Genomic DNA, 12,529 nt, shown 5'->3' on the forward strand with positions numbered 1-12,529 from the left:
TGACACATACTGACTCACACAAACGCACACACACACACATAAAGGCACAAATCAGGTCCATCGCAGTGTCACAAACGCGGTGGCGAGTAACGATCCGCAAGACAAACGGAGACGGGCGAACGATCAAACACCCCCACCATCACCACCATCATCCCCTACATAAGACGTAACGGTGGCATACCGCGCCTGGCATCGCGTCAAGGTACGCAAAGTAGCTTCGAAACCAACACATGCACACGACGATCAGCACCCACACACGCGATCGGGCGCGCTCTGCATGTGGCGGCCCACCGCCATGCTTCTTTCGATTGGCCACCCCTTTTCCCGCACCCCCTCCCTACCCCCCGGTGGGGGTTGTCGGGCGCTAGAATGACTAATGAAGAAACACCAACACCGTTCGCTTGGCTGGCTTACACAGAGAGCCACGAATTGTTATTTTGTATTGCTATATTGCACCGCTTTTTTGTGTTGTGTGTGGTGCATCAGAATGATTATTCCTTTTTTCACATCACAACTCTACTTTCTTATAATCCACCACACTGTGTTATAGGAGAATGATTTGTCGTCTGCTACAATGGATCTCAGCTTGCGCACAACTTGCTCAACATTTCACCGTTCATGCACAACTTTCACCGCTCAACAACTGATCTTGTTGCAAGAATTACATGTTTTAACTTTACGATCGTCATACTTCTTCATCTATGATGTCCACTGATTTCGGTCGCATCCGAATGGATCGGTTTTCGATTTTAGCTCATTCTTGCTCAGCAGCGTCACTAAAATTCGTTCACGCAGTCGCCTATCGGATGCCCCCTTTTTCGTGGACGACTTTTGCTTTTACGTTCCATGGCAACACAGCCACCACAGCGCACTGGCAACCGTCCGAAAGCATCGCGAACCCGCTAAGATCCGTCTTGTGCTCTCAACATCGTAAAGGTGAAGGCTTTGACATTTCGAGAGAGCAGCAACGTTGTCGTTGTGGCATCATTTCAGAACTGGCAAAACGGATGGGGCTGGAATTGCGAGCTTTAGATCTCGATGCTCTCGTCATTTAGTTTTTTTTTACTGTCACCTATTTCATCCCATCACCATCACCACTGATTTATGTATGTTTTTACCACTTGAACCTAACTCACAAACGCAGAACGTAACGACCAAAACCGTTTGACTAACTTTGCAGCAAAGCCAGCACGAGATGGAAAGCGAAACGAGTGAAAATTCCCCCCCACAGTGCAGCGATCAAGATACTAAAAGCGAAAAGGAAAACCGCCACACTGCGTGTACGGGAATTGGTTGCACTCGAAGAAACCCAACTCACTTCGTTCTTTTTTTCTTTTCGTTTCGTTCACCCACCACGTCTTTACACACAGCACAGCTCAAGCACACGGGAGACACCAACCGCCAGACGACGCGACAGCATGCGACCAGGGTTCGTTGTGATCTGGCCGTTGAAATCTCTCTCCGACCTGAGTGAAACGCAGCCCGCGAGACACACATAGCGCGCGCAGACACGGCCGAGTCTGTCTGCGTGTGTGTGCGTGTTGGTGAGCGCAGTAGGCGCCCAGTGTGGCAGAAGAAAACCAGTTGTGTAGCCTCACACCCCTCCCCCTCCGCCCATCAAGTGCATGTGGCATTTGCAGGGAAGTTGGTGAGCATGCAAGAAGCGTTTGTTGGTGGTGGTGGTGGTGCTGGTCATAGTCGTCGTGGTTGCAGAGTTTCTGCTGCAGCTCAAACCAAACACCAATCTAACTCACTGTTGTACACTGTCTCCGGTGGAGCATACTCAACCCCTTTGCTTGTGTATGTATGTGAAAGTGCAGAATCGATGCATTTTTGTCAACCTCCTTCACTGCTTAGGTATGTATGATTCACGCGTATGATGATCCTTGAAGATCGCCCAGGAAGCGGTGATGATTTGTCTGTAGGATGTTGCTGAACAGCTGATCTGGGATTCCGTTGCATTGGATCACCAACACGGAACTTTAAAACTGACGCGTGAGTCATTGAACAATTAAAACCCGAAGGACACTTTTAATATTCATTGGTTTGGTGATGTGCCAGTGATACGATTTCGCGTGCACTTTTGATGAGCTATTCGTGATCAACTATAAAGTAAGGACTCTAGCATGAGCAACTGACTCATAAGTATATTTTATGCTTTTCACTTCAGTTTCCGTCGGGAACCTAGTAGTGCAATCAAAACCTAACAAAATGAATGAATTCACCTGATCAAATGAAAAAAGCCTTTGATCATCTGTCCTGCACATTCAAATTCGTGAGATGTCCCTATTATGCATGAACAGTATTCTAATTAAATGTAAAAGACGGCATTTGTTCAAAATTGAACGATTGCAACGGAATATAACATCATATGTTTTAATTTGAACTCGTATAACAGTTAGTCGTTTTATACCAGTTCGAACCCTGTCCATGTGCTTGACAGCCAAATGGACATGAACAGCGGGTATGGCGTCCCATTATGACTATAGCTCGTAAGATGAGAAAGAGTATATTTTGTAAAATCCTTTGTGCTATGAAAATAACGCAAATTATTAATTTCAATCACAAATGTACGATTTTGCAACAGTAAAATCGATTAATTTCAAATTAGATTTTTTTGTCCAATTGGTGCAAATATTGTCCCACAGTGCGCTGTCAGAGTCTGTTTGACATCTTCAAAAATCTTGCCCTCATATTCCCCTCCCACTGGCATTTGTCGAGAAACTGCTCAGTGTGCAAAGTGTGTGTATTGTGCGCTAAAGTTGTTCTCGGATAGGCGTTTCTATTAAAATTATTCTTAAGGATGTACAGCTCGCACAGGACCACCGTTTCCTTCCTAGTCGCTCTCTTCAGCATAGCCGGCACGATCAATTTCATAGAAGGTGGGTGTATATTTTGGAATGCCTTTGTTTTGCTGACGCATGTGTTGGGAAGCGACGATTGGCCCACAGCGCCCCTTGTGGTTGTGTGCGTGTGTGTGTGTGCTATGCTCACCGGTTTGCCAACAACTCTGAAAACCACGTCAGTGTTATCAACAGCACGGCGTGTCGGCGTTCATTTCATGAAACAAAACGAACTCTAATTTATTTCCCTTTTTTCTCGTAGCTGCCCGAAACAACAGGCATGTTACCTGCGGAACAGTACTCAAGCTGGTCAACACGGACTACAAGGTTCGATTACACTCGCACGATGTCAAGTACGGTACGGGATCGGGCCAGCAGTCGGTGACGGCTACCGAGCTGCAGGAAGACGTCAACAGCCACTGGGCAGTGAAGGCCGCGACAGGCAAACATTGCGAACGAGGGTAGGAACATGTTCGGGAAAGTCATAAGGGTCCTTCCTCATGTGTGTGTGTGTTTGTATTACAGGGAACCAGTAAAGTGTGGCGACACGATACGTCTGCATCATCTGGCCACGAACAAGAATCTGCATTCCCATCACTTCCAGAGCCCGCTGTCGGGCAATCAGGAAATCTCAGCCTATGGCGATGAGCACGGTAAGCGACACGACACAGTCCTCCTTTATCAAACGATTTAAATCTAAATTTGCTTCTAGGGGAAGGCGATACCGGTGATCACTGGCTGGTGGTATGCTCCGGCGATAGCTGGGTACGGACGAATCCGGTCCGGTTGCAGCACATCGACACCGACATGTATCTCGGCGTGTCCGGACGCACCTTCGGCCGGCCGATCCACGGCCAGATGGAGGTGATTGGCCTGCCGAACCCGTACTCCGGCACGGAATGGATCGCCGCCGAGGGTTTGTTTATCCATCCGACGGAAAAGGACAGTGGTGCGCACGTTCACACCGAGCTGTAAAGGCGACCGCGGATGCAAAACCGGGTGTGCACACATTGCATGACTTCTTTTATTTATTGCCGATAATGGCCGGCACTGTAGGAAGGCGCATGGGAAGCTAGGATGGACGGAAAGGAATTTGTACGGTTGACTATTCCAAAAAAGGGGTAAATAACTAGCGAACAATAGCTACAGTTTGTGCGGAAAGATAAAATTGTGGTTCGAAATACCATTGTTGTGTTTGCATGACACAAATATTCGTCGATTTTATTGATTACGAAAAGCAACATTGTTGTCAACAATCCGAAAGCTCTTCCAAAAGGATAAAATTGTTGGTTAGTTTTTTTTTCTTATCAGTTGAAGCTTTCAGATTGTTTTGATTCATAAACTCTCTCTCTCTCTCTCTCTCTCTCTCTCTCTCTCTCTCTCTTTCTCTCCTTTTTGCTCTCTTTCTCTCGTTTTCTCGATCTCAGCAATCGATTTCCCTCTCTAGATTATCCGTTATGTTTCGTGTTTGGACATGGCAAAATAAACTCTTATAGATCTATTGCTAGAAATTTGTTGTGGCAACAACAAAATGCAAAAAAGCCACATTTTTTATCGTATAAAGTATTTTTAAAAATTACTAAAATCCATTGGATCAAGTTACATATTTGAAAACTAACCTACAATTGGGTTTCGAAGGCTCTCTCTCACTTGCTCGGTCTCGTGCACACAGCGCGTTGTGGTCGCAAACATCAAGGTTAACTCAATTGGTGCTCTCCCGCAAACACGTACACCCAGCGTTGTGTGCAAAGGCACATCACACACACACGCTTACGCTTCCTTAGGGGGAGCATCGAGCAGTTGGCGAAAGCTTTTCCGCTCCCAATTGCAGTTCGGACGCGAAAGTATTCGCAGGTGCTTCGTCTACACTCCGCAGCGCTGTTGCAGAAAGACAGAGCGAGAAAGACTGCTGAAAAGGGAGAAGGAGATACGACAACAAAAGATAACTAAAAGAAAGAAAGCAGCAGAAGAAAAAAAAACACACACAACTATCCAAATCGGTTAGTTCCAGAGCGCGTTGATCCAAGTAACCTTTTGTCGGGTGTCGGCGGTGCTGCTGCAACAAGCGGGCGCTACACAGCACAGATCCTTGCTGGTGTGCCTGTAACCGTGTGGTTGTGTGTCCGTAGATGAACGCAAAGTGAAACCAAAAAAAAAGTAACATTCGTTCCGGTAAGAAGCATTCCAGTGGTGTTGTGGGGCCTTTATCAATATCGATTTAGCTATCCAGCTCCTATCGATTCCTTCGGGTGCTTTCGTGGGGAGTGTTAATTATCTAACCCCTAGAAATCCTTTCCCAAGCACCGTTTCTATTGGGGGGTTTTGGGTCTCTCTGTCTCTCAGTGTGTGTGTGCTGAAGCGATTGTTGTTATCCATCCGTGGCCCTCTGTTGTCGTCGTCGCCGTCGACGTTGTGCTAGGGAAAGGTGTGTCCGACTTTCGCGCGCGCGTGTGTGTGTGTATGTGCGTTGTCGTTGGTGTGACGGCCAAAGGGTGTGTAGCTCTCTGTGTGTGCGAGAACCCCATTTCTCCGCTGGCTGTGCGTGCGTGCGTGCGTGCATGTGTGTGCGAGCGAAATAGAGAGCAGCAGCAGCAGCAGGAGAAGATATATCGATTTTTCCCAACCTTCTCGGGCGCGGTGATGTGCCCGTTGATGATGGTGTTGTGAAGTGTGTGTGTGTGTGTGCGCCTGCTGGAACGCGATGTTATGAAGCATGAGGTGGAAGCAAAATCAGCCCAATAATCGTTTTGGTGAGATGAGATGATGCACGTTTAGGGTGCCCACGTAGCTCTCTACTGCCATATTGCTTCAGCCTTTTTCGGGCCAAATCAGCAACACGCGCGCGGACCGTTCAAGGAATGTTTTGCTAGCGGGTGTTTGTCTGTGTGTGTGTGTTTAGTTGTGTACAATTGAATTCTCTCTAATCCAAAGGCTCGAGGCCAACCTTGGATTGCCTGCCGGTGCAAGCAGAAAAATCATTCATCTGTGCTCGCACTCGCACACACGAACGCACCCATACTGCTACTACTTGTGCCAGCAAATGTGCTAAGCCGGCATTTACGATTTCTTCTTCACCGCTGGTGCGGGTACGTTGAAATTCAGTGTTAAATTTCTGCTGACAAAGGGCACGTTTGGGGAACTAAGCTTCAGCACTCAGAAATTCGAACGTGTATAGGCGAAAAAAAGGCCGCAAACATAGTAGGCAGAGCAGTAGCAGCTGCGTAAAGGCAATACACACGTGTGTGTGGCGGCTGCAGTTAGATGGGCAGTGTGGTGGAATTCTAACGTGCGATCGAAGAAACCAACGAAAGACGGCGCATTCTGTACAATACTGCCCGGGAGCGAATTAGTGTGTGCGTTTGTGTAATTCTGGATTGTGTTTTCTCCTTTTCTTCGCAGTGGAAAGCGCGCTGATAGTGGTACAAAACCCCCGGCAGACAAAATGTAAGTCAAAATGTGTTAAAACATCAAATTATTCTGGTTGCAATCGACTGTGTTTTTTTTTCGTTTATCGTTTCGTCTGTATGGTGGCTATGAGTGCTCTGGCTCCGATTGTGTAGCTAGCTGTGCTGGAATGCTGTAACACACAGCACAATTCTTGTCTATTCTTTCGTTCCACACGCGTTCGTAAAAATGACAGCATTTCTTGTGTTGTCTATCGCTAGGCAAGCGACTTCCACGCAGCACAAGGGCATTGCTATATACAGCTAAATTAACATTAACCAGGAGAGTAATTCCGGGAAGAGCGAGCAAGAGAGTGAGAGACGGAGAAAGAGAAAAAAAAAAGTCCAACTAGATAAAAACAGGTCCGTCAAAGTGGAAAGCAGAGAAGAAGAATACAAATTAGCATAAGCGTGCGAGCGAGACAGAGATACGGTTGCAATAGAGCTTTCTCTAAAAAGAGATAGTTCCGTGTGCACTAGCTCTCGCCCCGCTTTCTATCTCTTTCTTTCCTCTTTTCTTGGTCTCTCTTTCTGTGAAGCTCTTTACCGCCCGCAGACAAAAGTCGGATAAAAACAAGTTCTATTATTTACCCTCCACACACACGCGCGCGCGTGTCACACGTTCCCCGCTCGCCGCTTTTCTAATTCAATAGCAGCAGCACTCTCTGCAGCACACATACCCCGATGCATTTCCTGCTCGATATATGGGCCGGACCCCTTCCTTTCTTCGCCTGTGCCATTTGCCCGCACGTTTGTTGTCCCATCGCTGTTTTAACCCCACAAACGTGCTAATTGTGTCCATATGGAGCCAGGATGGAAGGTAGAAGCTTTCCCCTTTGTAAAAAGCTATTCGCCCTTTCGCTTTTCTGCGATGGGAGCAGCAGCTGGAGCTGTTGTTTACTCAATTGTTTTCATCCGTCTACACTAAACCCATCCGTTCGATGCTTTACCGATCGATGTAATAAGCAAAGTCTACTGCTACGGAACTACTTTTAAGCTGTTGCATTTGGTTGAATCAGAATTGGTTGGTAAAACTGCCACATGTTGTGTGTGTGTGTACGAACCGGGTTTGTGTTATTATTTTACCTGGATAATTCGTATATTGCTAAATTAATTTGGAACTTTTTACTTTAATGATGTTGATTTTCTAGCAATAAAGCATGACTAATGGTAGCTAATAATGTTTTTGTTTATGAATGCTTGAAAAGTAGCAATAACATAATTTGAAATGATGTGTCACTTTTTGTGCATTAGTATTAATGGGAAAAAACAAACCTTTGCAACACCTACCAGTCCCTTATTCTCGTGTGAGGTCAGCGTTGCATAACGCTTAGAAAGCTTGACATAATTTTCTAATACACACTGTGTCTGTGTCGCTTACGACTCTGCGTGTCCTTATCGTTCTTGGGCGCTCATAAAACATTCAAAAACAACCGTGCCCGCTAGTCCGCAATGATTTATTCGCCTTTTCGGTACAGCTTTGTGTGCGTGAGGTGTCCTTTGGGAATGCTGACAGCTGACAGTGTGGACCTGAGGAGGCTACGTTTTCGTCGCTCTTCTGGTGTGCGTTATCGCCCGTGGAGCCTCTGCGAGGTGGCCAAAAAGGATCTAGCAGTAAAGCTCTGGCATACACACACAAACAAGCAAAATGGTTCGTATCGCAGCTAGTGGTGTGTCCTGTCGATGTGTTGGTGGCATCGCAGACAAACGTCTTCCAAGAGCGCTCTCGTTCTGTAATGCTCGCTCTCTCTCTCTCTCTCGCCTGCTTTGTTGCATGTGTTTTCATCTCCAGTGCACTTTTTTGCTCACTAAATCTCGCATGGAAGGACACACACACACACACCAGCTACACGATAGCGGAGGAAATGGTAGAAAGGTGTTCGTTGCTCATGCACACTCTCACCGCTCTTCTTGTTTCGATGTTGCTCTGCAAACATTGCTCCACGCTCGCCATGGAACCGATTCCAAGGACACCCGCGATAAGGACGTACGCCAGGATAGCATCGATCGGAATATGCTGGAATCGGGTGCTCCCCACTGCTACGTAATAGCGATATATGAGGATGGGGATAGACGGTTAGCAGCTACTACAAAAGTTCCCACTAACTTAGCACTTATCGGTTTGCAAACATGCTCTTCAATCAGCTTGTGCTACTCGCGCAACAAAATCATCCAGCAAGGCTTCTGGCTAATGCCCCAGGCCAAAGTTATGCTAACACGGCACAACTCCATGTGAACGTTTTGTTTTTCCTCTCCTTCTGGAGCGTCCGACTTGGTCCCGGTAAGCGCTTATCTGTTACGAAACAGATGCGAACGAAAGCGAGCTTGAGCAAACAGATCGCGCAACAAAACAACACACAAGCGGAAGCATAAACAACGCGCACGCACACTCGTGCGTCTGTCCGCAGCTTTTCCTTACTGTTCCTTCCCTAGGTGGTGGCAGTTTGACGGAATCTTTCCGGGGTTTTCTTCCTACTTTTTCTCACTCTCCCGCTCTATCTCTCTCTTTGCTATGCTGCTGCTCCATTTCGACGTGTGTGTGTGCGTGTACGTTTCGATTCCGGAGCCCGAAGGTTCGACCCGTATTCGACATATATTGGAGCCTTTTCCTTTGCTGTTGTGTGCCGACCGACCATCCCGGAAGCGGCGGCGGGTGTTCGATTCGCTCTTACTTACTTGTGCCCATCCATCCATCCATCCATCGTCCCAAAGCACGTCCGTGCCGCTCTGTTGCGCTGGAGAGATTACGTAACCGCTCCCCGATGGCGATGGTTAGCAGAAGTCCTGCTGCGGCTTGCGGGTGTTTTGCGTTGTTGTTTTTTTTTGTTCTGCTTCCTGGCAGAAAATTATTTTCTAACTCAAAAGAAAAAGGTATATTATATAAAATTGCTTGGCTAGGTTAATTGTAGCAACGTGACAACACACGGTGTGAAGAGGAGTGCGGCTTTATTTTGTGAGGGGAGTTTACGTTTTACGCGGAAAAATCAATCAATGAACCAATGAGCATTTAGAAGCAATTCAAGTCTGAGATATTGCGTTTCATTGCATACAGCATTATTTATCCTTTTTTCTAACCTTTTTAAGCATGCAACAATTGATGTACGTGGCGATGAAGCTAAGACTAAATTAATTACTCAATACTTGACAGCCTCAGTTGAATTCAGTCAATGAAAGTATAACAGAAATGTTTTCAATTCAAATTCAAAGCAAGACGATAGTACCTCAATGAAACAACAATATTGATCTTGATTAATCTGAAAGCTTTTAATAATATTTGCTTTTAATATAGATCAGGAACACGAGACAGAAAATAAGTCAAAGCGCTGGAGCTATATCACCTCCAAAGCATCAAAGCATGCAGCAGGACCCTTTCACAAACGAGCGACCTGGCGTCTCCATCACCACCACCACCGCCACAACAAAAAAGCTTTATTAATTACATTTTCGATACATACGGCCATACACCATACAGTGTCCATGCTTTATTGATATTATATTTTATGCGAATGCCATCTTGGATTTAGCAATTTCGGCGGATTTGAGGTTCGCTACTCGGGGAGAGTATTGGATGTTTTAAAATTGTGCAATAAACTCCGGGTCGGGCAAGCTTTCAAAAGCCATCGCGCCCATAAGACTGAAACACAAAGTCAGTGGGACGTGGACGCGTGGCCCTTTGACTGGCACAAGAACTGCCCTGCCTGCCTGTGCGCGCGTGTGTAGCGTATATGTTGGGTTGGTGGGATACCTTTTTCGATCGTAAAAAGCGAACGAGTGGGAAGAGGACGGATCGCAAGTGCGGTGCTATCTCTGTGTGGACGGTTTTCATCAAATTTTAATGAGTTTTTACTTAGATACGACGTGCTGCAGGGATGCCGCCTTCGTTGACCTTTTTTTGTTGTTGTTTTGTTGGGGAGGGATTTTAAATTCAAAACGGGGAAACACAAAACCCATAAACCCTGTAAACCAACTAACCCTTGATGCGGGCGACGGGATCTGCCTTATCTGCAGCGCGAGTATAAAAAGCCTTAGTGCGAGCGGAGGAGCTGTATAGGTGGTGTAGAAGCAGAAAGGCACACAGAGGTGAGAATATTAGAAGAAAAACCCCATTGCTGTGAAGTGCGGGATATCTTTGCGGGTATATGTGTGGGTGTGTGCTATAAACAGGTTACTGGCCGGGAATGCAAAAAGACGTTAAACAGGTGTCGCGTGATGGTTTGGTTGTCAAAAAAAACAATTTATAGTAAAAAGGAAATAAAACAAAGCTTTCGATCCCATGAGCTTTTGCAAGGGCAAGGGCGTGTTTGCATAAGCCCAAATAAATAGGATTTGTGCTGTCGCAATCTGTTACTGTGTTGCGAAGAATGCTGCAACTCAACCATTCGAGAATAATAATCTGCTTGGAAGCTTATGCGTAAATGAAGGACCTACTTTTTTGCATCCTTCTCTATTACTTTCAACGTACTAACTTTCCAAAACAAGGTTAAAAAAAAACAATTGGTATTACTAAACAAGAGACTCCAAATACGGTATCAAACGTGTAAGAACCTCTGTCACATTGAATTACAGCAAGCATTAGGCACGATTTATTGCGAGTACAATGCTGTACCTCAAAAGAGATGTCATCATGGAAGCTAAACACTGCCGGCATCCAGTCAGTTGTTGCCGTGGTATTAAACATTTGCTCAAGCTATTAGCATCTGTACAAAATTGGTAGAAGGTCGAGCAACGTTCGGCTCTTGTTTGTTGAAGTGTATATTTACTCATCCAAACAATAGGTGTGAAATAGACAAAGAGAAGCAACGGGAGTAGGTGGCTAATATTGCAAAGATTTCGTCTCCAGTTTGTAAGAGTTTGTTTGATAACAGTCGTCTGCGTGAATGTTATCGTTACTACAGCAATAATACATTCTTACTTCAAAGCCCCATAAACCTACACGATATTGCAATATGAGGACCACGAACCTCACCCTACAACCACAAGTTCATCGGAATTATTTATGATAATATCGATTGCTCGATACGCCAGTTGTAAACCTGGTTGTTCGGATCGAATCTGAGAATCGATCGATAAGAGTTTATCGCATAACGTATTACGCGTCGCCCGCAGCTACTGTCGGTGATGTAAAGTGCTTTGATTGCTTTCCTGCCTCTCCTTGGCGGGGAGTGTTTTGATTCGGGTACGGGGGGCGAGTTCGGTGTGCTTTGCCCCGCACCGAACCGAGACCACATGCTGCGAGCTGCTACTAGCCGGCATTGCAATGCACCACAGCGGGATGTAGGTTTATCTCATCACGGTGGATAACAGTTGCCGAGGACGCGCGCGCTTAGTGGTTCAACTGATCCCATAATGGGTATGGTTATGGTAACGATAATGGCATTCCGGGAAGCTTTATGTTGTTTTTCATCTTCTTCTTCTGTTGTGATGCTCAGATTAGTGATGTGCCCTCTGGAGCACACCCACGACTTCGATCCGACTTCTCGACTATCGTTAGTCCGATTCCGACCCCGGCAAAATGGGAACCACTAGTTCCGCCCGGAATCGGAGTCATCCGGTTTCGAGTTGCGAGTTGAGTCGGGGTCGTCCGGAATCGCCTGGAGTTGGAGTCGTCCGAGGTCTGTCGGAGTTGTCCAGAGATGGTTGGAGTCGTCCGAAGTTGGCTGGAGTCGTTCAAAGTCGTCTGGAGTCGTCAGGAGTTGGAGACTTTCAGAGTCGTCTGTAGTAGTTCGTAGTCGCCTGGGGGCGTACGCTGCAATGTGCTAGTGATAAAGGATTTCAGTTTTGGTTTTGAGCATGCACTTCGTGTACAGGTCTTATTTTCAAAGGCTGCGTCCGTGCGATTCCGGACGACTTTGGACGACTCTGGCTCCGGAGAATGCCGGACAACTCGAGAAGACCCCGGCCGACTCCGGACGACTCTAGACGACACCGACTTCGGGCAACTCCGGGCCATTCCGGACGGTTCCAGACGATTCCGAAAGAATCCAGATAATGCTGTGCTGTGGGATCTACCTTCCGGAGTCGACTCCAGATTTTTGGAAACTAAACCCATCACTAGTTCTGATGCGGTTGCGGTGCGTTAATGTCGATAATGACGAAAAGTGCTCGTAAAAAGGGAACCACCCCGTTATGCATTGTTGCAAATGGAAATGCTTACAGACTGTTTAAGCAGCAAACTTTTCAGACGTTAATCGTTATCGTTTATAGATAATTGTTTGTTTGTAAGTTGTACGACATTTCCTATTC

At 46.4% G+C, this 12,529-nt stretch overlaps 2 protein-coding genes across 7 annotated transcripts in view; both read left to right on the forward strand.

Moving 5' to 3' along the window:
* Positions 1–2,693: 2,693 nt before the first annotated feature.
* LOC120951919 (stromal cell-derived factor 2) lies at positions 2,694–4,054 on the forward strand. Its single transcript, XM_040370922.2, has 4 exons — positions 2,694–2,882; positions 3,106–3,304; positions 3,369–3,496; positions 3,556–4,054. The coding sequence occupies exons 1-4, from the start codon at positions 2,804–2,806 to the stop codon at positions 3,816–3,818; spliced, it is 669 nt and encodes a 222-aa protein (XP_040226856.2). The 5' UTR covers positions 2,694–2,803; the 3' UTR covers positions 3,819–4,054.
* A 600-nt stretch (positions 4,055–4,654) lies between these two features.
* The window catches only part of LOC120949921 (TLD domain-containing protein 2), a 107,796-nt gene continuing 99,921 nt past the window's right edge, over positions 4,655–12,529 (forward strand). For 3 of the 6 annotated variants that reach the window (XM_049607480.1, XM_040367542.2, XM_040367543.2), the window contains exons 1-2: positions 4,655–5,015; positions 6,243–6,287. Coding sequence is in view for 5 of the 6 variants with exons in the window: in XM_040367542.2 (XP_040223476.2) it covers positions 6,286–6,287 (2 nt within the window). In the remaining variant the exon portion in view is untranslated. Of the gene's footprint in view, positions 5,016–5,042; positions 6,288–12,529 lie in introns of those variants that run through there. The other 3 variants (XM_040367545.2, XM_049607481.1, XM_049607479.1) reach the window with 2 other exon arrangements.

This window comes from Anopheles coluzzii, chromosome 2, assembly GCF_943734685.1.
Source record: "Anopheles coluzzii chromosome 2, AcolN3, whole genome shotgun sequence".
In the NCBI taxonomy this organism is placed as follows: Eukaryota; Metazoa; Arthropoda; class Insecta; order Diptera; family Culicidae; genus Anopheles; species Anopheles coluzzii.

What these genes read in the sequence shown, in the direction of transcription:
- LOC120951919 (XM_040370922.2), top strand. Translation starts at nt 2,804, where the DNA reads ATGTACAGCTCGCACAGGACCACCGTTTCCTTCCTAGTCGCTCTCTTC. An exon ending in CACGATCAATTTCATAGAAG is followed by an intron (nt 2,883 to 3,105) that starts GTGGGTGTATAT and finishes TTTTTCTCGTAG; the next exon opens with CTGCCCGAAACAACAGGCAT. An exon ending in GGCAAACATTGCGAACGAGG is followed by an intron (nt 3,305 to 3,368) that starts GTAGGAACATGT and finishes TTTGTATTACAG; the next exon opens with GGAACCAGTAAAGTGTGGCG.